This window comes from Somniosus microcephalus, chromosome 4 (assembly GCF_052327205.1).
Source record: "Somniosus microcephalus isolate GS21.2 chromosome 4, FLI_Smic_1.0, whole genome shotgun sequence".
NCBI lineage: Eukaryota > Metazoa > Chordata > Chondrichthyes > Squaliformes > Somniosidae > Somniosus > Somniosus microcephalus.
The window spans coordinates 98,435,223-98,457,495 of NC_140990.1; the positions used below are offsets into that span (position 1 = coordinate 98,435,223).

Below are 22,273 nucleotides of genomic sequence, written 5' to 3' on the forward strand. Positions count from 1 at the left end.
GTATCTAACCCATGCTGTGCCTGCCTTCAGAGTGTTGGTTGCTGACTTTTGTCGATGAGCACAAAAATTCACCTAAAGTAAGCAACACAAACCCATCAGCTTCTCCCCTGGACACAGATACTGAGGTACAGGGAATGTCAGCAAGAAGTCATCAATCAGCTCTTGTCTTATCACAGATGTTAAAGAGTCGATGCACTGTATCTTTGAATCAAAATTGGATTTATTTGACATATATCCAGAATATTAAACTCGAGTTACAATTGTTATTAATATCAGCAGAAACAAACTCCCAACTGCCAGAATGAACATTGTTCAGTCCTGGATGTGATTAACTTCAAGTAACCTAAGAGTCTAAAGCATGGAATCAGGACACTCGGCCCAACTGGGCTAGGTCGGCGTTTATGCTCCACACGAGCCTTCTCCCACCCCTCTTCATCTAACCCCATATGCGTATCCTTCTATCCTTTACTCCCTCATGTGCTTATCTAGCTTATCCTTAAATGCATCTCTGCTAGTCGCCTCAACCACTCCTTGTGGTAGCGAGTTCCACATTCTCCCCACTCTCTGGGTAAAGAAGTTTCTCCTGAATTCCCTATTGGGTTTATTAGTGACCATCTTATATTTGTGACCAAATAGTGGAAAAATCTTCTTTACGTCTACCCTATCAAACCCTTTCATTGTCTTAAAGACCTCTCTCAGGTTACCCCCTCAGCTTTGCCCCAGTGTGTTCAGCCTTTCCTGATAGTTACCTCTCAGTTCTGGTATCATCCTTGTGAATACTGTTTGCACCTTTTCCAGTGCCTCTATATCCTTTTTATAATATGGAGACTAGAACTGTTCACAGTACTCCCAAGTGTGGTCTAACTACGGTTCGACACAATTTTAACATTACTTCTCTGCTTTACAATTTTATCCCTCTAGAAATGAACCCCTGCTCTTGATTTGCTTTTTTTTAATGGTCTAATTACCCTGCATTGCTACTTCTAATGATTTGCACATCTGATAATGGCAGAATCCAACCCCTGCAGTCACTTGTGAACTTGCTGGTGTCTCAGAAGGTCGGATGACTGAGCAAATCCCTTCCCACACATGGAGCAGGTGAACAGCCTCGCCCCGGTGTGAACTCGCTAGTGCTGCAGCAGGTTGGAGGAACTGGTGAATCCCTTCCCGCACAGGGGGCAGGTGAACGGCTGCTCCCCGGTGTGAGCCCGCTGGTGGTCGAGGAGGACAGACGAGCGAGCGAACCCTTTCCCGCACAGGGAACAGGTGAACGGCTGCTCCCCGGTGTGAGCCCGCTGGTGGTCGAGGAGGACAGACGAGCGAGCGAACCCTTTCCCGCACAGGGAACAGGTGAACGGCTGCTCCCCGGTGTGAGCCCGCTGGTGGTCGAGGAGGACAGACGAGCGAGCGAACCCTTTCCCGCACAGGGAACAGGTGAACGGCCGCTCCCCGCTGTGAGCCCGCTGGTGGTCGAGGAGGACAGACGAGCGAGCGAACCCTTTCCCGCACAGGGAACAGGTGAACGGCCGCTCCCCGCAGTGAGCCCGCTGGTGGTCGAGGAGGACAGACGAGCGAGCGAACCCTTTCCCGCACACGGGACAGGTGAACGGCCGCTCCCCACTGTGAGCCCGCTGGTGGTCGAGGAGGACAGACGAGCGAGCGAACCCTTTCCCGCACAGGGAGCAGGTGAACGGCCGCTCCCCGGCGTGGGCGCGCTGGTGCTCGAGACGGTTGGCCGACCAGGCGAACCCCTTCCCGCACACAGGACAGGTGAACGGCTTTGCCCCGCTGTGCACTCGCCGGTGGCTCAGCAGGTTGGAGGAGTCGGTGAACCGCTTCCCGCACTTGGGGCATTGGAACGGCCGGTCCCCGGCGTGGAGCCGTCGGTGCCTCAGCAGGCCGGCCGAGCAGCTGAACCCCTTGCCGCAAACGGAGCAGACGAACGGCCTCTCGCTGGTGGGTCAGCAGGTTGGAGGACCAAGTCAGCCCCTTCCCACACACAGAACAGATGAACAGCTTAATGCCCTCCATCTTGCGGCAGTCAATGGGGGGGGGAACCCTTCTGCGGCTGCGCGCTGGGCCCCCCTTTAATAATGGATAGGGCGTATGCCGGCGCGCTGCGAATTCTGGGTAGGGACAGCCGCCATTATCCGGAGGAAGCGGTTGGAACGTGAACTCGGGCCTGCGCAGCTGGGACTCCTGCGCGGGGCACGCTGGGTACCGGAAACGCATTCGTCCTCACATCCTGTCACCGCCCTAGACATCCCGCCGCCATTTTAGCACATCTCGGACCAGGTCGGTATCTGGGGGCAATCGTTTCGAATTATTATTTTTAAAAATATTTTCAAACCGTTTCGGGCGATCAATGCGATGAATTCTTTACTGCCAGACTGCGAACTGCCGTCTGGCTGAGCCGAAAGCCGTAGATTTTGACGACGCGAGCCGTCGGCCAATCCGAGCAAGGAGGCGTGGCCGGAGGACCAGCCAGCCGGCGGTTCTCCAGCCAATGGGGGCGCGGGGTGGGTAGTGCTCCGCCGTCGCTGATTGTTCTCCAGCTGCAGATGTTTCTTTGACACAGGACAGCAGCAACAACAACAACTTGCATTTATACTGGCCTTTAACATAAGAATTAGGAGCAGGAGTAGACCATACAGACCTTCAGCCTGCTCCGCCATTCAATAAGATCATGGCTGATCATCGACCTCAACTCCACTTTCCTGCCCGATCTCCATACCCCTTGATTCCCCTAGAGTCTAAAAATCTATCTATCTCAGCCTTGAATATACTCAAAGACTCAGCATTCACAGCCCTCTGGGGCAGAGAATTCCAAAGATTCACAACCCTCTGAGTGAAGAAATTCCTCCTCATCTCAATCTTAAATGGCCGACCCCTTATCCTGAGATTATGTCCCCTATTCCAGCCAGGGGAAACAACCTCTCAGCATCTACCCTGTCAATCCCCTTCAGAATTTTGTATGTTTCAATGAGATCACCTCTCATTCTGCTAAACTCCAGAGAGTATAAGCCCATTCTACACAACTCTTATACTCCAACCCCCCTTGCAATTAAGGCCAACGTTCCATTTGCCTTCCTTATTGCTTGCTGTACTGTGTTTCTTGCACAAGGTCACCCAAATATCTCTGAAAACCAGCATTTTAATGTAGTACAACTTCCCAAGGCGCTTCACAGGAATGTTATAACTCAAAATAAATTTGTCACCGAGTCACATAAGGAGAAATTAGAGCAGGTGACCAAAAGCTTGATCAAAGAGGCAGGTTTTAAGGAGCGTCTTAAAGGAGGAAAGAGAGGCGTAGAGCTTTAGGGAGGGAATTCCAGAGCTTAGGGTCGAGGCAACAGAAGGCACGACCACCAATGGTTGAGCGATTATAATCGGGGATGCTCAAGAGGGCAAAATTAGATGAGCGCAGATATCTCGGAGGGTTGTGGGACTGAAGGAGATTACAGAGTTACGGCGGGGCAAGGCCATGGAGGGATTAGAGAACAAGGATGAGAATTTTGAAATCGAGGCGTTGCTTAACCGGGAGCCAGTGTAGGTCAGCGAGCACAGGGTGATGGGCGAACGGGACTTGGTGCGAGTTAGGACACGGGCAGCCGAGTTTTGGATCGCCTTAAGTTTACGTAGGGTAGAATGTGGGAGGCCGGCCGGGAGTGCGTTGGAACAGTCAAGTCTAGAGGTAACAAAACATAACATAGACAGAACATAAGAATTAGGAACAGGAGTTGGCCATTTGGCCCTTCGAGTCTGCTCCACCATTCAATAAGATCATGGTTGATCTTCTACCTCAACACCACTTTCCTGCACTAGCCCCATATTCCTTAATTCCCAAAAATCTATCGACCTCTGTCTTGCATATACTCAACGACTGAGCCTCCACAGCTCTCTGGAAGTCCAAAGATTCACCACCCTCTGAGTGAAGACATTTCTCCTCATCTTAGTCCTAAATGGCCGACCCCTTATTCTGAGACTGTGACCCCTGGTTCTAGACTCCCCAGCCAGGGGAAACATCCTCCCTGCATCTACCCTGTCAAGCCCTGTAAGAAGTTTGTATGTTTCAATGAGATCACCTCTCATTCTTCTAAACTCAAGAGAATATAGGCCTAGTCTACTCAATATCTCCTCATGGGACAATCCCCACTTCCCAGGAATCAGCCTGGTGAACCTTCGTTGCACTCCCTCTTTGTCAAGTATATCCTTCTTTAGGTAAGGAGACCAGAACTGTACACAGTACTCTAGGTATGGCCTCAGCAATGCCCTGTATAATTGTAGTAAGACTTCTTTACTCTTATACTCTAATCCCTTTGTAACAAAAGCTAACATACCATTTGCTTTCCTAATTGCTTGCTGTACCTGCATGTTAACTTTCTGTAATTCATGGACAAGGACACCCAGGTCCCTCTGAATGCAAACATTTCCCAGTCTCACCATTCAAAATATATTATGCTTTTTGTTTTTTCCTACCAAAGTGGATAACTTCACACTTCCCCATGTTGTATTACATTTGCCATGTTCTTGCCCACTAGGCCAACCTGTCTGTATCTCTCTGCAGCCTCTTTGCGTCCTCCTCACTGCTTACTTTCCCACCTAACTTTGTATCATCAGCAAACTTGGATATGTTACACTCAGTCCCTTCATCAGGATCTGAGACAATAGAGAGAAGGGTTAGAGTCATACAGTTATACAGCACAGAAAGAGGCCCTTGACAATTAGGAAGGACAGACAGGAAGGAAAGGGAGGTGGGGTTGCTATGTTAATCAAGGATGGAATCACTGCAATAGTCAGAAATGATATTGGGTCAAAGGATCAGGATAGTGAAACAGTTTGGGTGGAGATAAGGAATAATAAGGGGAAAAAGTCACTAGTGGGTGTAGTCTATAGGCCTCCTAACAGTTGCAACTCTGTTGGTCGGAGTATAAATCAGGAAATAGTTGGGGCTTGTAATAAGGGAACAGCTATAATCATGGGGGATTTTAACTTTCATATTGACTGGACTAATCAAATTGGGCATGGCAGCATTGAGGAAGCGTTCGTAGAGTGTATTAGGGACGGGTTCCTTGAGCAGTATGTAACTGAACCAACCAGGGGGCAGGCAATCTTAGATCTGGTCCTGTGTAATGAGACAGGATTAATAAAAAATGTCCTAGTAAAGGATCCCCTTGGAATGAGTGACCATAATATGGTTGAATTCCAAATTCAGTTTGAGGGTGAGAGAGTTGGATCTCAAACCAGCGTACTAAGCTTAAATAAAGGAGACTATGAAGGTATGAGAGTAGAATTGACTAAAGTGGACTGGAAAAACAGATTAAAGTGTAAGATGGTACAAGAGCAGTGGTCTACATTCAAGGAGATATTTCACATCTTTCAAGATAAATATATTCCACTGAGGAAAAAGGGGAGTAAAAGAAAAGACCGCGATCCGTGGCTTAGTAAAGTAATAAAGGATAGTATTCGACTGAAAACAAGGGCATATAAATTAGCCAAATCTAGTGGGAGGATAGAAGATTGGGAAGCATTTAAAAGCCAGCAAACAATAACTAAAAGATTAATTAAGAAAGGGAAGATAGATTATGAAAGTAAACTAGCAAAAAATATAAAAACAGATAGCAAGAGTTTTTACAGCTATATAAAAAGAAAAAGGGTGGCTAAAGTGAACGTTGGTCCCTCAGAGGATGGGACTGGGAAACTAGTGGTGGGGAACATGGAGATGGCAAAGACGCTGAACAAATATTTTGTATCAGTCTTTACAGTAGAGGACACTAAAAATATCCCAACACTGGACAAACAGGGGGCAATGGGGGGAGAGGAGCTAAACACGATTAAAATCACTAAGGAGATGGTACTCAGTAAAATAATGGGACTTAAGGCGGATAAATCCCCTGGACCTGATGGCCTACGTCCTAGGGTCTTGAGAGAAGTGGCGGTAGGGATTGTGGATGCATTGGTGATCATTTTCCAGAACTCCCTGGACTCGGGAAAGGTCCCGGCAGATTGGAAAACTGCTAATGTAACACCCTTATTTAAGAAGGGAAGTAGGCAAAAAGCTGGAAACGATAGACCAGTTAGCCTAACATCTGTGGTTGGCAAAATGTTGGAGTCCATTATTAAGGAAACAGTAACAGAGCATTTGGATAAACATAATTTAATAGGACAGAGTCAGCATGGTTTTACGAAGGGGAAGTCATGTTTGACAAATTTGCTCGAATTCTTTGAGGATGTAACATACAGGGTGGATAAAGGGGAACCAGTGGATGTAGTGTATTTGGACTTCCAAAAGGCATTTGACAAGGTTCCACACAAAAGATTACTGATCAAGATAAAAAATCACGGGATTGGGGGTAATATACTGGCATGGGTGGAAGATTGGCTATCTAACAGAAGACAAAGAGTTGGGATAAATGGTTCGTTCTCGGGCTGGCAATCAGTAACTAGTGGTGTTCTGCAGGGGTCAGTGCTGGGAACCCAACTCTTTACAATCTATATTAACGATTTGGAGGAAGGGACCGATTGCAACATATCCAAGTTTGCCGACGATACAAAGATGGGAGGGAAAGCAGTGACTGAGGAGGACATAAATAACCTGCAAAAGGACATAGACAGGCTAAGTGAGTGGGCAGAGATTTGGCAGATGCAATATAATGTTGGAAAGTGTGAGGTTATGCACTTTGGCAGAAAAAATCAAAGAGCAAGTTATTATCTAAATGGAGAGAAACTGCAAAGTGCTACAGTACAAAGGGATCTGGGGGTCCTGGTGCATGAAACACAAAAAGTTAGCATGCAGGTGCAGCAGGTGATCAGGAAGGCCAATGGAATCTTGGCTTTTATTGCAAGGGGGATGGAGTATAAAAACAGGGAAGTCTTGCTGCTGTTATACAGGGTATTGGTGAGGCCACACCTGGAATACTGCGTGCAGTTTTGGTTTCCATATTTAAGAAAAGATATACTTGCTTTCGAGGCGGTTCAGAGAAGGTTCACTCGGTTGATTCCAGAGATGAGGGGGTTGACGTATGAGGAAAGGTTGAGTAGGTTGGGACTCTACTCATTGGAGTTCAGAAGAATGAGAGGCGATTTTATCGAAACATATAAGATTGTGAGGGGGCTTGATCGGGTGGATGCGGTGAGGATGTTTCCACTGATGGGTGAGACTAGAACTAGGGGGCATAATCTTAGAATAAGGGGCTGCCCTTTCAAAACTGAGATGAGGAGAAACTTCTTCACTCAGAGGGTAGTAAATCTATGGAATTTGCTACCCCAGAGAGCTGTGGAAGCTGCAACATTAAATAAATTTAAAATGGAGATAGACATTTTCCTAGCAGATAAGGGAATTAGGGGTTACGGGGAGAGGGCAGGGAAGTGGACGTGAGTCTAGATTCAGATCAGCCATGATCCTATTGAATGGCAGAGCAGGCCCGAGGGGCCGTATGGCCTACTCCTGCTCCTATTTCTTATGGCCCGTCGTGTCCGCGCCGGCCATCAAGCCCTGTGTATTCTAATCCCATTTTCCAGCACTTGGTCCGTAGCCTTGTATGCTATGGCGTTTCAAGTGCTCATCTAAATGCTTCTTGAATGTTGTGAGGGTTCCTGCCTCTACCACCCTTTCAGGCAGTGAGTTCCAGATTCCAACCACTCTCTGGGTGAAAAAGTTTTTCCTCAAATCCCCTCTAAACCTCCTGCCCCTTACCTTGAAACTATGCCCCCTTTATTGATCCCTCTACTAAGGGGAAAAGTTCCTTTCTATCTACCCTATCTGTGCCCCTCATAATTTTGTACACCTCAATCAGGTCCCCCCTCAGCCTTCTCTGCTCTAAGGAAAACAACCCCAGCCTGTCCAGTCTCTCTTCATAGCCGAAGCGCTCCAGCCCAGGTAATATCCTGGTGAATCTCCTCTGCACCCTCTCCAATGCAATCACATCCTTCCTATAGTGTGGTGACCAGAACTGCACACAGTATTCCAGCTGTGGCCTAACTAGCGTTTTGTACAGCTCCATCATAACCTCCCTGCTCTTATATTCTATGCCTCGGCAAATGAAGGCAAGTACCCCATATGCCTTTTTTAACCACCTTATCTACCTGTCCTGCTGCCTTCAGGTTGCTTTCATTCAGGGGGATATCTGGATGGTTCTCATTTGGAATTTTTTTTTTAACGAAACATCCAGAGCGAGGAACCATTTGTGAGCTAACAGAATATTTTCTTTCAATGGGGTTTTACTATTTAGTTTCAACCGTATTACAGAAAGTTGTGGGGGTCAGGGCCTGTAAAGCTTCCAGTACTATTTGTCATGTGAACGGCTAGACAGAGATTTTGTCGGCTTTTGAAAGGAACAGTGTGTACCCCTGGCCCGTGGGCGAAGGTATTCAAAGGGACAGTGTGTACCCCTGGCCCGTGGGCGAAGGTATTCAAAGGGACAGTGTGTACCCCTGGCCCGTGGGCGAAGGTATTCAAAGGGACAGTGTGTACCCCTGGCCCGTGGGCGAAGGTATTCAAAGGGACAGTGTGTACCCCTGGCCCATGGGCGAAGGTATTCAAAGGGACAGTGTCTCCTTCACTGCCCGTGAGATAATCGCAAGAGACGGCGTTGCCACCTTTTCTGTGTATTTTCCACGTCTTTCGGATGAGGCGTTAAACCGAGGCCCCCGTCTGCCCCCTTCGGGTGGACGTTAAAGATTCCCGTGGCACTATATCGAAGACGAGCAGGCGAGTTCGCCCCGGTGTCCTGACCAATATTTATCCCTCAGTCTGCATCACTCAGAACAGATGATCTGGTCATTATCACAGTGCTGTTTGTGGGAGCTTGCTGTGCGCAAATTGGCTGCCGCGTTTCCCCATTGGACATGGAATGGACTCCCGAGGGAGACGGTGGAAGCAGATATTATTGATCCATTCAAATAAAAATTATATTTATTTTAAGTAATAACATTTTGGGATACAAGTATGCGAGTAATTTGAGACGTGAAATGTGGTAAGTTTTACATGCTTGGGAGGAAATGGGTGACTTTGGTCCTAAGGTTCCTAAAGCTCTCCACCACTGGGGGTTTCCTCGCCTCATGTCTGGGTCTGTTATAGACTAATTGATAAGAGATTGATCGCTGTGATTAGGCAACAACTCCATTATCGTTGTATCATGGGACTACCAGGATGGTGGAAGGTGAAATAGATGGACCTTGGTCTTTTTGCATCTAGCAATTTGAATGACTGACAATACACCGTGAGGATGGAGAGGGGAGATAGTGTGTCAAACGGGCGATTTACAGTTTAGGAGGAACAAGAAATAATTGAATGTTCTCGAGAAACTAGAATTGTCTGTTCTGAATTTCTATGCTATACTCAGTAATGAAATTTGTAAACTCCTTTTAATAGGGTTTTAGTTGGGGAGGATTTGCAGACAGGAAACTCCAGTCAAAAATGTGGGGAACTTATTTAAAAAATCATTGAGACTGGAAAAGCCCCGAGAGACACACACCTGAGTGAGAGTGTTCCAGTGCACTGACTGTGGAAAGAGCTTTAACCAGTTACACAGCCTGAAAAAGCATCGCACCATTCACAGCGTGGAGAAACCGGACACGTGTTCTGTGTGTGGACAAGGCTTCAACCGATCGTCCAACCTGGAGAGACACAAGGACACCCACACGACGCGGAAACCATACAAATGTGGGGACTGCGGGAAGGGATTCAGTTACCCATCCCAGCTGGAAGTTCATCGACGCAGTCACACCGGGGAGAGGCCGTTCACCTGCTTCGTGTGTGAGAAGGGATTTGCTCAGTCATCTGCCCTTCTGACACACCAGCGTGTTCACACCGGAGAGAGGCCGTTCACCTGCTCCATGTGCAGGAAGGGATTCACTCATTCTTCGCACCTGGTCAGACACCAGCGCAGCCACACTGGGGAGAGGCCGTTCATCTGCTCCGCGTGTGGGAAGGGATTCACTCAGTCATCCCACCTGCTGAAACACCAGCGGGTTCACACTGACGAGAGACCTTTCAAATGCCCTGACTGTGGGAAGAGCTTCAAAAGCCCCAGCGAAGTGAGGATCCATCGGCAGATTCACACCGGAGAGAGACCATTTGGGTGCTCTCATTGTGGGAAGTGTTTCGGGCAGTCCAGTGACCTGCTGAAGCACCAGAGCGTCCACACCGGGGAGAGGCCGTTCACCTGCTCCATGTGCGGGAAGGGATTCACCCGTTCATCCCACCTGCTTAAGCACCATTGCAGTCAGAACAATGAGAGATGCTTCAAATGCTCCGACTGTGCGAAGAGCTTTAAAAGGTATGCGGAATGGATGAAGCACCAGCTCATTCACACCGGGGAGAGACCGTTCAGTTGCAGTGTGTGTGGGAGGGGATTCACTCAGTCATTCCTCCTGCTGAGACACCAGCGAGTTCACAAGTGACTGCAAAGGTTGGCTTCTGCCATTATTGCTGCTGTTAATCACATCCCGAACTGAACCGTGTTCATTCAGGGCAGTTGGGGTTTCTCTTTGTTGATGTTCCCAACCCCTATAACTGGGCTGGACTTTAATATTCTGGTTAAATGTCAAATAAAGCAGCTTTGTTTCAAACACATGTTGTTGATCCATTAAGTCCTTTGTGTCTCTAAGATAAGATGAGAGCTGATTGATGACTTGTCGGGCTGCAGTGTCCCTTTAAGAACCACTGTCTGTGATCTTTCCTTTTAATCCAGGGACTCTCAGCTGAAATTAGTTTAGAACATAAGAATTAGGAGCAGGAGTAGGCCATTCGGCCCTTCGAGCCTGCTCCGCCATTCAATAAGATCATGGCTGATCATCTACCTCATCTCCACTTTCCTGCACTATCCCCATATCCCTTGATTCCCTTAATATTCAAAAATCTATCGATCTCTATCTAGAATATACCCAATGACTGAGCCTCCACAGCCCTCTGGGGTAGAGAATTCCAAAGATTCACCACCCTCTGAGTGAAGAAATTTCTCCTCATCTCAGTCCTGAATGGCCGACCCCTTATCCTGAGACTGTGACTCCTGGTTCTAGACTCCCCAGACAGGGGAAACATCCTCCCTGCATCTACCCTGTCAAGCCCTGTAAAAGTTTTGTATGTTTCAATGAGATCACCTCTCATTCTTCTAAACTCAGGTGAATACAGGCCTAGTCTACTCAATGTCTCCTCATAGGACAATCCCACCATCCCACGAATCAGTCTGGTGAATCTTCATTGCACTCCCTCTATGGCAAGTATATCCTTCCTGAGGTAAGGAGACCAAAACTGTACACAATACTCCAGGTGTGGCCTCACCAGGGCCCTATATAATTGCAGTAAGATGTCTTTACTCTTATACTCAAATCCTCTTGTAATAAAATAATTATCTTTTGACATCAATCAAAAATGAATCTTTGGTACAAAATCTACAGTTCAGTGTCTGAAAGGTTTCACTGATTAAAATCTCCAATTAGAAAGTGCTGATTAATCCTTGCTGGCAATTCTTACTGACTTGCACACTACACTCAGTGCCGCCTCCAGTATTCACCAGAAGGAAGGGGAATGGGAATTGGTGGAGAATCGAGAGTCCCCAAATATTGCCCCTCCCGTCTGATACAGCAATCCCCTCGGCACGGGAATGGACACAAGTCCAATCCAAGTAACGGGCTGAGTTTAATCTTTCTGGGCCTGTGGGGTTGGTTTATATCAGACGGGAGGAGATTGGTGTCAGTGATTGTGGGGTCGGTTTATATCAGACAGGAGGAGATTGGTGTCAGTGACTGTGGGGTTGGTTTATATCAGACGGGAGGAGATTGGTGTCAGTGACTGTGGGGTCGGTTTATATCAGACAGGAGGAGATTGGTGTCAGTGACTGTGGGGTTGGTTTATATCAGACAGGAGGAGATAGCTGTCAGTGACTGTGGGGCTGGTTTATATCAGACAGGAGGAGATTGGTGTCAGTGACTGTGGGGTTGGTTTATATCAGACAGGAGGAGATTGGTGTCAGTGACTGTGGGGTTGGTTTATATCAGACAGGAGGAGATAGCTGTCAGTGACTGTGGGGCTGGTTTGTATCAGACAGGAGGAGATTGGTGTCAGTGACTGTGGGGTTGGTTTATATCAGACAGGATGAGATTGGTGTCAGTGATGTGGGGTTGGTTTATATCAGACAGGAGGAGATTGGTGTCAGTGACTGTGGGGTTGGTTTATATCAGACAGGAGGAGATTGGTGTCAGTGACTGTGGGGTTGGTTTATATCAGACAGGAGGAGATTGGTGTCAGTGACTGTGTGGTTGGTTTATATCAGACATGAGGAGATAGCTGTCAGTGACTGGTGTTAAGTCCGTGAATGATTGAGACACGGACTAGCAGGAGAGAAAACAAACAGATCTTTACTGGTGGAAGTCCATAATGAAACTAAACAACAGAGGCTCTCTAGCGCCTTTTATACAGGGGTGGTCACTGCCGGTACTGCAGTCTGAGACCAGTTATTCGCTTAAAGATACACAATTCCTCCCCTTTTAGATAAACAGTACATAACATTCATTTAACAACTAAATGATAACGAATTACAATCACAATTACTGTTGCTAGATACATTGGTTAAGTTTAAGCAATTATAAGTTCAGTCTTTGAGGAGGCTTCCTGATTCTGTCTGGATAACGCCTCTTTGGGGTAACAGGTTCTTCTGGCAATGTTGAGTCGGAATCAATGTCGTTGTTTGGTTCATCTGCTTCCAATATTACCGGTTCTGCGGTAGCTGCAATTGGAACGTCGATTTCATTACCAGGTGTATCAGATCGTGGTGTGGAGTTGACGTTTTCCAGTGACTCTAGAATCTGGTCAGCATGGCGTCTTACAATGCTCTCCCCAACGTCCACGGTATACATTAGAGGTCCTTGTCGTGTACAAATCGTTCCTGGCTGCCATTTCTCAGTGCGGTAGTCCCGGGCCAAAACTGGTTGCCCTATCTTAAAACTCCTGGTCGGCCTTTCATTTATATTCTGAAACTGCCTGTTCTCCACATCTCTTCGGACGTTTGGCTTAACCAAATCCAAGCGGCATCGTAGTCTTCGATTGAAGAACATCATGGCTGGAGTTTGGTTGGTAACCGCATGTGTCGCATTCCGGTAGGCAAACAAGAAGTTGTCCACCTTGTGTTGTAGGGGTATCTCTTCATTACACATTGCCTTGATAGCCTTCTTGAATGTTTGGACAAACCTCTCGGCCAATCCATTAGTGGCTGGATGATATGGGGCAGATGTGTAATGCTTAACACCATTGTTCTTTAAGAACCTCCGGAACTCTTCAGACACAAACTGTGGTCCATTGTCAGAGCAAATCTGTTCAGGCAGCCCATTCCTGGCGAATATGGTTCGTAAAACTGTGATAGTTTTTTCCGTGGTGGTTGAGGACATTTTTATTACCTCTGGCCACTTTGAATGTGCATCCACCGCAATTAAAAACATCGAGTCCATGAAGGGACCAGCAAAATCAATGTGCACCCTTTGCCATGGAGATGAGGGCCACTCCCATGGATGCAGAGGAGCTTGTGGTGGGGTGTTTTGGACCTTCTGGCATCCTGCACAGCTCTTGGTCATCTCTTCGATTTCTCTATCGATTCCCGGCCACCACACAAACGCTCTGGCTAAGCTCTTCATTTTTACCCCACCCAGATGACCCTCATGAAGCTCATTGAGCACTCTATCCGTCAACTTAGGTGGAATTACTACTCTGGATCCACACATCAAGGTTCCTATGCACACTGACAGCTGTTCTCTTCTCGACGAGAATGCTGGCAGCAGTGGTTCGCCATGTGCTGGCCATCCCTTCACCGTTAAATCATAGACCCGTGATAGTGTCGGGTCATTCCGTGTTTCCTTTTCTATGTTTGCATTCGTCACAGGAAGACATTCGACTATGGTCGAGTGGAATAACTCCATTGGATCCACTGCAAGGTCGTCTTCTTCCACCGTCGGCAACGGTAGACGTGACAATCCATCAGCATTTCCATGCTGTTTAGTTCCTTTGTACTCGATATCATTGGTGTGCCCCTAGGAAAAGGGACCATCTCTGCAGCCGTTGTGCTGTCATTATCGGTACGCCCTTCTGAGGGTTGAAAATGGAGACAAGAGGTTGATGATCGGTTAGTAGAGTAAATTTTTGACCGTGCAGATAGTGATTGAACTTCTTCACCCCCACACTAGGCTGAGGGCCTCTCTGTCAATCTGGGCGTAGTTACGCTCGGCAGAAGTTAACGAGCGTGACGCAAAAGCTATCGGCCTCTCCAAACCATCAAGGAATTTATGTGACAGTACCGCCCCAATGCCGTAGGGAGACGCATCACACGCCAGCCTGATTGGCAGTGCTGGGTTGTAGTGAGCCAATACTTCCTTTGAAGTGATTAAGTCCTTACTCTTCCGAGAAGCACGCTTACAATCATCGCTCCATTTCCATGCTACCCCCGTTCGTAGCAGGGCGTTCAGTGGGTGCAGAATTGTCGACAAATTCGGCAAAAACTTATGATAGTAATTCACCAACCCGAGGAATGACCTCAGTTGCGACACATTTTCAGGCGCTGGGGCCTTAACAACCGCTTCAATTTTGTCAGGGGACTTATGTGACCGCTCTTCATCAATCACGTGGCCACAATACGATATCTGTTTCTTTAAAAATTCGCACTTGGGGCGGTTGGCTCGCAGCCCATGTTCCCGTAGTCTAGTGAGCACCTGTTCTAGGTTGTTAAGGTGTTCACTGTCATCTTCACCTGTTACAAGGATGTTGTCCAAGTAACACTGAGTCCCCGGAATCCCTTGCAGGACTTGTTCCATCGCTCTTTGCCATATCGCCGGAGCCGATGCTACTCCGAATACCAATCGATGATACTGGTAAAGACCTTTGTGAGTGTTTATCGTGAGATACTTCCTAGAGGACTCTTCAACCTCCATCTGCAAATATGCTTGTGCCAGGTCAATCTTTGTAAAACGCTTTCCTCCAGACAGCGAGGCGAAGATGTCTTCTATCCTTGGAAGAGGATATTGTACTGTGCGAAGGACAGGGTTCACCGTCACCTTGAAATCCCCACAGATGCGAATCTTCCTTGGCTCTCCGGACTTATTGCTTAACGTTTTCTTCATGACAGGAACGATGGGTGTCGCCCACTCGCTCCAGTCGACCTTAGACAACACGCCCGCCTTCTCCAGATTCTCCAGCTCTGCCTCGACAGCTGGGCGAATTGCATATGGTACCGGTCTCGCTTTGAAAAACTTGGGAACTGCATTCTCTTCTATTTTTATCGAGGCGGTTACGCCTTTAAGCGTGCCCAGTTCTTGTTGAAATACCTCTTTGGCGTTAGCTAAGATTGTTGACAATCGTCCAGGAGTGACGTCTTCATCTTTTTTACCGCCCACCGTCATTGCATGAATGGAATGCCAATCTAAGTTTATCTTCCTGATCCATTCCTGTCCCAATAACGGTGGTCCACCATTTGGCAGTATGTAGAGATACAATTTCCGTATTTTCTTGCCATTGTATTCGACAGGCACCCTTATTTTTCCTCTGGGGTATACTTTTTGCCCTGTATACGTCGTCAAGACGATGGATGTCTCTCTCAAGGGTATGTGTGAAAATAGCCGCTCGTAGTCTCGTCGATTCATGACGGTTAGCGCTGATCCTGTATCCAATTCCATTTTAACTTGGGACCCTGCTATCGTGAGGGTGACCCAAATGGTTCGGTGATCCTCTTTTGCGATTACATTGTGAAGTTTGAGACAGCTTAATCTCCTGTTCTCGGATTCACTATCGCTCATCTGGTCTTCGGAACTACTGTCCGTCATCTTTTGTACTTTCTTGTACAGTTCCTTAGTAGCCTTTTTGTTGTCGCTGGTCTTCTTCCCAGACCTACAAACTCGTGCAATGTGTCCAATCTTCCCGCATTGTCTGCATATTTTGTCTTTGGACCAGCAGTCCTTCTGGTCATGGTTAGTTCTGCCGCAGCGATAACATTTTGCAAATCCCCGTGTCATTTCGTGGGTGCCGTATTCCTGTGGTTTTTGTTGAATTTCTGCAGCTCCCCTGGCTGCTGCTTCATACGATACTGCCACACTGAAAGCGTCAGCTCTTTTTCTGCGAGTAACTTCTTCTGTGTTCCTTCACTCAGGAGTCCACAGACAAATTTGTCCCGTAGGGTATCTGCCAGTCCTGCTCCGAACTGACAGTGCTTTGATAGCTTGCGTAGTTCCGTAAGATACTCAGCATTGCTCTCATCTTTGTGCTGAGTTCTCCTGTGGAATTTAAATCTTTCTGCTATCAACAGCGGTGCAGGGTTTAAGTGTTCCTGGAGGACAGCAACAATTTCGTTAAAACTCTTCGCCTTCGGTTTGGCTGGAGTAATCAGGTCCCGCAATAGGCCGTACGTTCTAGCGCCCATTAAGTTTAGCAATATCGATGCCTGTTTCCCCTCCGCTATATCGTTTGCCTCGAAATATACCTCGACTCTTTCCACATACGTGGTCCAGTCCTCTAATGTATTATCAAAAGCAGTGATACAGCCAGTCTTCGGCATCTTGCAAATCTAAAATGGCGCCTCCCGCGCTTTGCCTTCTTCCCCGATTTAACAAAATGGCGCCTCCCGCGCTTTGTCTTCTTCCCCGCTGTTGTTAGCGCTGCTTTCCACGGTTTCTTGCGCGTTAAATATTGATTCTTTTTCTTTTATTATTTTCCCGTCGTGGAGCGGACCCTCTGGGACACTTCCCTCCCTCTTCTTCGGTCCGAACGCTGCCCGGCTTCGAAACACCGGCCGCGCCCTGTATGCTCCACCCTCTCTCTCTCTCTTTGCTTCCCGACTCGCTGCCCGGCCACGTTGAAAGGCCACCCGATCGAGATTCAGCCCGCCGCAGCCCAGGAAGGATCAGAGCACTACCTGCCACCAGCCCGATTAGCTGGGAAATCACGGACCGAGGAACCCAGCCTGGCTCTGGACAATCTCTCCTGCAAGTTTTGAACCCGATGATTGACGGTCGACGCCCGTTTCTCGAGTTTCAATGGACTCTTTTTTTTCTTCTGGCTCCGACCTTCAACAACGTCGTCGGAGCTGCTGCTGAGTTGCAGGTAAGTTCGTTTCTTACTCGTCGCCAGTGTTAAGTCCGTGAATGATTGAGACACGGACTAGCAGGAGAGAAAACAAACAGATCTTTACTGGTGGAAGTCCATAACGAAACTAAACAACAGAGGCTCTCTAGCGCCTTTTATACAGGGGTGGTCACTGCCGGTACTGCAGTCTGAGACCAGTTATTCTCTTAAAGGTACATACACAACAACTGGGATTGGTTTACATCAGACAGGAGGAGATTGGTGTCAGTGACTGTGGGGTTGGTTTATATCAGAGAGGAGGAGGTTGGTGTCAGTGACTGTGGGGCTGGTTTATATCAGACAGGAGGAGATTGGTGTTAGTGACTGTGGGGTTGGTTTATATCAGACAGGAGGAGATTGGTGTCAGTGACTGTGGGGTTGGTTTATATCAGATAGGAGGAGATTGGTGTCAGTGACTGTGGGGCTGGTTTATATCAGACAGGAGGAGATTGGTGTCAGTGACTGGGGGGTTGGTTTATATCAGACAGGAGGAGATTGGTGTCAGTGACTGTGGGGCTGGTTTATATCAGACAGGAGGAGATTGGTGTCAGTGACTGTGGGGCTGGTTTATATCAGACAGGAGGAGATTGGTGTCAGTGACTGTGGGGTTGGTTTATATCAGACAGGAGGAGATTGGCGTCAGTGACTGGAGTTGGTTTATATCAGACAGGAGGAGATTGGCGTCAGTGACTGGAGTTGGTTTATATCAGACAGGAGGCTTGCTGACCTACATTGCCTCGATTTCAAAATTCTTATCCCTGTTTTCAAATTCTTCCATGGCCTTGCCCCTCCCTATTTCTGTAATCTCCTTCAGCCCCACAATCCCCGAGATATCTGCGCTCCTCTAATTCTGCCCTCTTGAGCATCCCTGATTGTAATCGCTCAATCTTTGGTGGCCGTGCCTTCTGCTGCCTGGGCCCTAAGCTCTGGAACTCCCTCCCTAACCCTCTCCACCTCTTTTTCCTCCTTTAAGACACTCTTTAAAACCTACCTCTTTGACCAAGCTTTTGGTCATCTGCCCTAATTTCTTATGTGACTCGGTGTCAAATGTTTGTCTTATAACACTCCTGTGAAGCGTCTTGGGTTGTTTTACTTTGTTAAATGTGCTATATAAATACAGGTTATTGTTGTTGTCCCTTAGAGGCTGAGACAGGTGAAATTATAATGGGGAATAAGGAAATGGCAGAGACTTTAAACAAATATTTTGTATCTGTCTTCACAATAGACACAAAAAGCATACCAACAATAGTAGGGTACCGAGAGTGAGTCAGAACAGATCTAGAAGCTCAAAACTGGACATCCATGAGGTGCTGTGGGCCATCAGCAGCAGCAGAATTGTATTCCACCACAATCTGTAACCTCATGGCCTGGTATATCCCTCGCTCTACCATTACCATCCAGCCAGGCGACCAACCCTGGTTCAATAAGGATTGTAGAAGAGCATGCCAGGAGCAGCACCAGGCGTACCTAAAAATGAGGTGCCAGCCTGGGGAAGCTGCAACACAGGACTACATGCATGCTAAACAGCGGAAGCAGCATGCTATAGACAGGACTAAGTGATCCCACAACCAACAGATCAGATCAAAGCTCTGCAGTCCTGCCACATCCAGTCGTGAATGGTGGTGCACCATTAAACAACTGACGGCAGGAGGAGGCTCCATGATCCCCATCCTCAATGATGGCGGAGCCCAGCACGTGAGTGCAAAAGACAAGGCTGAAGCATTTGCAACCATCTTCAGCCAGAAGTGCTGAGTGGATGATCCATCTCAGCCTCCTCCTGAGGTCCCCACCAACATAGAAGCCAGTCTTCAGCCAATTTGATTCACTCCATGTGAGCGCACTGGATACAGCAAAGGCTATGGGCCCTGACAATATCCCGGCTGTCGTACTGAAGACTTGTGCTCCAGAACTAGCCACGCCTCTAGCCAAGCTGTTCCAGTACAGCTACAACACTGGCATCTACCCAACAATGTGGAAAACTGCCCAGGTATGTCCTGTCCACAAAAAACAGGACAAATCCAACCCAGCCAATTACCGCCCCATCAGTCTACTCTCAATCATCAGCAAAGTGATAGAAGGTGTCATCGACAGTGCTATCAAGTGGCACTTACTTACCAATAACCTGCTCACTGATGCCCAGTTTGGGTTCCGCCAAGACCACTCGGCTCCCGACCTCATTACAGCCTTGGTCCAAACATGGACAAAGGAGCTGAATTCCAGAGTTGAGGTGAGAATGACTGCCCTTGACATCAGGGCAGCACTTGACCGAGTGTGGCATCAAGGAGCCCTAGTAAAATTGAAATCAGTGGGAATCAGGGGAATGACTCTCCACTGGCTGGAGTCATAGGAACAAGAGTAGGCCGTTCAGCCCCTCGAGCCTGTTCCGCCATTCAGTGAGATCATGGTTGATCTGCGACCTAACTCCATATACCTGCCTTTGCCCCATATCCCTTAATACCGTTGGTTAACAAAAAGCTATCAATCTCCGATTTAAAATTAATAATTGATCCAGCATCAATTGCCGTTCGCAGAAGTGTGTTCCAACCTTCTACCATCCTTTGTGTGTAGAAGTGTTTCCTAATTTCACTCCTGAAAGGTCTGGCTCTAATTTTTAGGCAACGCCCCCTCGTCCTAGAATCCCCAACCAACAGAAATAGTTTCTCTCTCTCTCTACCCTGTCTGTTCCCCTTAATATCTTGAAAACTTCAATCAAGTCTCCCCATAACCTTCTAAATTCCAGGGAACACAACCCTAATTTGTGTAATCTCTCCTTGTAACTTAACCCTTGAAGTCCTGGTATCATTCTGGTAAACCTACGCTGCACTCCCTCCAAGGCCAATATACCCTTCCTAAGGTGTGGTGCCCAGAACTGCTCACAGTGCTCCAGTTGTGGTCTAACCAGGGCTTTGTACAGCTGCAGCATAACTTCTACCCCCTTGTACTCTAGTCCTCGAGATATAAAGGCCAGCATCCCATTAGCCTTTTTGATCATTTTCTGTACCTGTTCATGACATTTTAATGATCTGTGTACCTGGACCCCCCAAGTCTCTTTGGACATCCACTGTTTTTAGCTTTTCCCCATTTAGAAAGTATCCTTTTCGATCCTTTTTAAGTCCAAAGTGGATGACCTCACATTTGCTTACATTGAAATCCATTTGCCACAGTTTTGCCCATTCACTTTATCAATATTCCTTTGTAATTTTATGCTTTCATCTACACTGTCTACAATTCCACCAATCTTTGTGTCATCGTCAAATTTGGATAGATGATTTTCTATGCCATCGTCTAAGTCGTTAATAAATACGGTGAATAGATGACGCCCCAACACAGGTCCCTGCGGGACACCACGAGTCACATCCTGCCAATTTGAGTACCTGCCCATTATTCCTACTCTCTGTCTCCTGCTGCTCAGCCAGTTTCCTAACCAGGTCAATAATTTGCCCTCAATTCTGTGGGCTTCTACCTCAGTTAACTGTCTCTTATGTGGGACTTTATCAAATGCCTTCTGGAAGTCCATATAAATAACATCCATAGACATTCCCCTGTCCACTACTTTAGTCACCTCTTCAAAAAATTCAATCAGGTTTGTCAGGCATGACCTACCTTTCACAAATCCATGCTGGCTCTCTCTGATCAACTGAAAATTTTTGAGGTGTTCAGTCACCCTATCCTCAATTATAGACTCGAGCAATTTCCTGATAACAGATGTAACTGGTCTATAATTCCCTGGTTTCCCTTTCTCGCCATTCTTAAATAGCGCAATTTTCCAATCTAAAGGAACAGTCCTTGAATCTAGGGAACTTTGAAAGATTATAGTTGGGGCATCTGCAATGTGCTCACCTACTTCCTTTAAAACCCTGGGATGGAAACCATCTGGTCCTGGGGGTTTATCACATTTTAGTGCCATACCTAGCACAAAGAAAGATGGTTGTGGTTGTTGGAGGCCAATCATCTCAGCCCCAGGACATCGCTGCAGGAGTTTCTCAGGGCAGTGTCCTAGGCCCCACCATCTTCAGCTGCTTCATCAGTGACCTTCCCTCCATCATAAGGTCAGATGTGGGGATGTTCACTGATGATTGCAGTGTTCAGTTCCATTCGCATCTCCTCAGATAATGAAGCAGCCTATGCCCGTATGCAGCAAGGCCTGGATGACATTTGGGCTTGGGCTGATAAGAGGTAAGTAACATTCGCACCACACAAATGCCAGACAAAGACTATCCAACAAGAGAGCATCTAACCACTGCCCCTTGACATTCAACGGCATTACCATTGCCAAATCCCCCAACATCAACATCCTGGGGGTTACCATTGACCAGAAACTTAACTGGACCAGCCACATAAATACTGTGGCTACAAGAGCAGGCCAGAGGCTGGGTATTCTGCGTCGAGTGTCTCACCTCCTGACTCCCCAAAGCCTTTCCACCATCTACAAGGCACAAGTCAGGAGTGTGATGGAATACTCACCACTTGCCTGGATGAGTGCAGCTCCAACAACACTCAAGAAGCTCGACACCATCCAGGACAAAGCAGCCCGATTGATTGGCACCCCGTCCTCCACCTTAAACATTCACTCCCTCCACCACCGGCGTACCGTGGCTGCAGTGTGTACCATCTACAAGATGCACTGCAGCAACTCGTCAAGGCTTCTTCAACAGCACCTCCCAAACCCGCGACCTCTACCACCTAGAAGGACAAGGGCAGCAGGCGCATGGTAACATCATCACCTCCAAATTCCCCTCCAAGTCACACACCATCCTAACTTGGAAATATATCAGCCGTTCCTTCATCGTCACTGGGTCAAAATCCTGGAACTCCCTCCCTAACAGCACTGTGGGAGTACATTCACCCCACGGACTGCAGCGATTCAAGAAGGTGGCTCACCGTCACCTTCTCAAGGGCAATTAGGGATGGGCAATAAATGCTGGCCTTACCAGTGATGCCCACATCCCATGAACGAATAAAAAGAAACTTAAAGTAATGATTATCAGTCAAGAAAAATTACTTGAGAAACGAATGCGACAAATACCCTGGACCTGACGGCCTACATCTGAGGGTTCTAAAAGAGGTGGCTGCAGAGATAGTGGATGCATTGGTTGTGGTATTCTAAAATTACCTAGAATGATTGCAGCGGACTGGAAGGTAGCAAATGTAACTCCGCTATTCAGGAAAGGAGGG

At 47.5% G+C, this 22,273-nt stretch overlaps 1 protein-coding gene and 1 pseudogene across 1 annotated transcript; one reads left to right on the plus strand and one right to left on the minus strand.

Moving 5' to 3' along the window:
- Nucleotides 1-1,028: 1,028 nt before the first annotated feature.
- Nucleotides 1,029-22,273, minus strand: part of LOC147119564 (uncharacterized) — a 124,943-nt pseudogene continuing 103,698 nt past the window's right edge.
- Nucleotides 8,525-10,576, plus strand: LOC147119565 (uncharacterized). The gene is made up of 2 exons (XM_085983649.1): nucleotides 8,525-8,534; nucleotides 9,482-10,576. The coding sequence occupies exons 1-2, from the start codon at nucleotides 8,525-8,527 to the stop codon at nucleotides 10,402-10,404; spliced, it is 933 nt and encodes a 310-aa protein (XP_085839775.1). The 3' UTR covers nucleotides 10,405-10,576.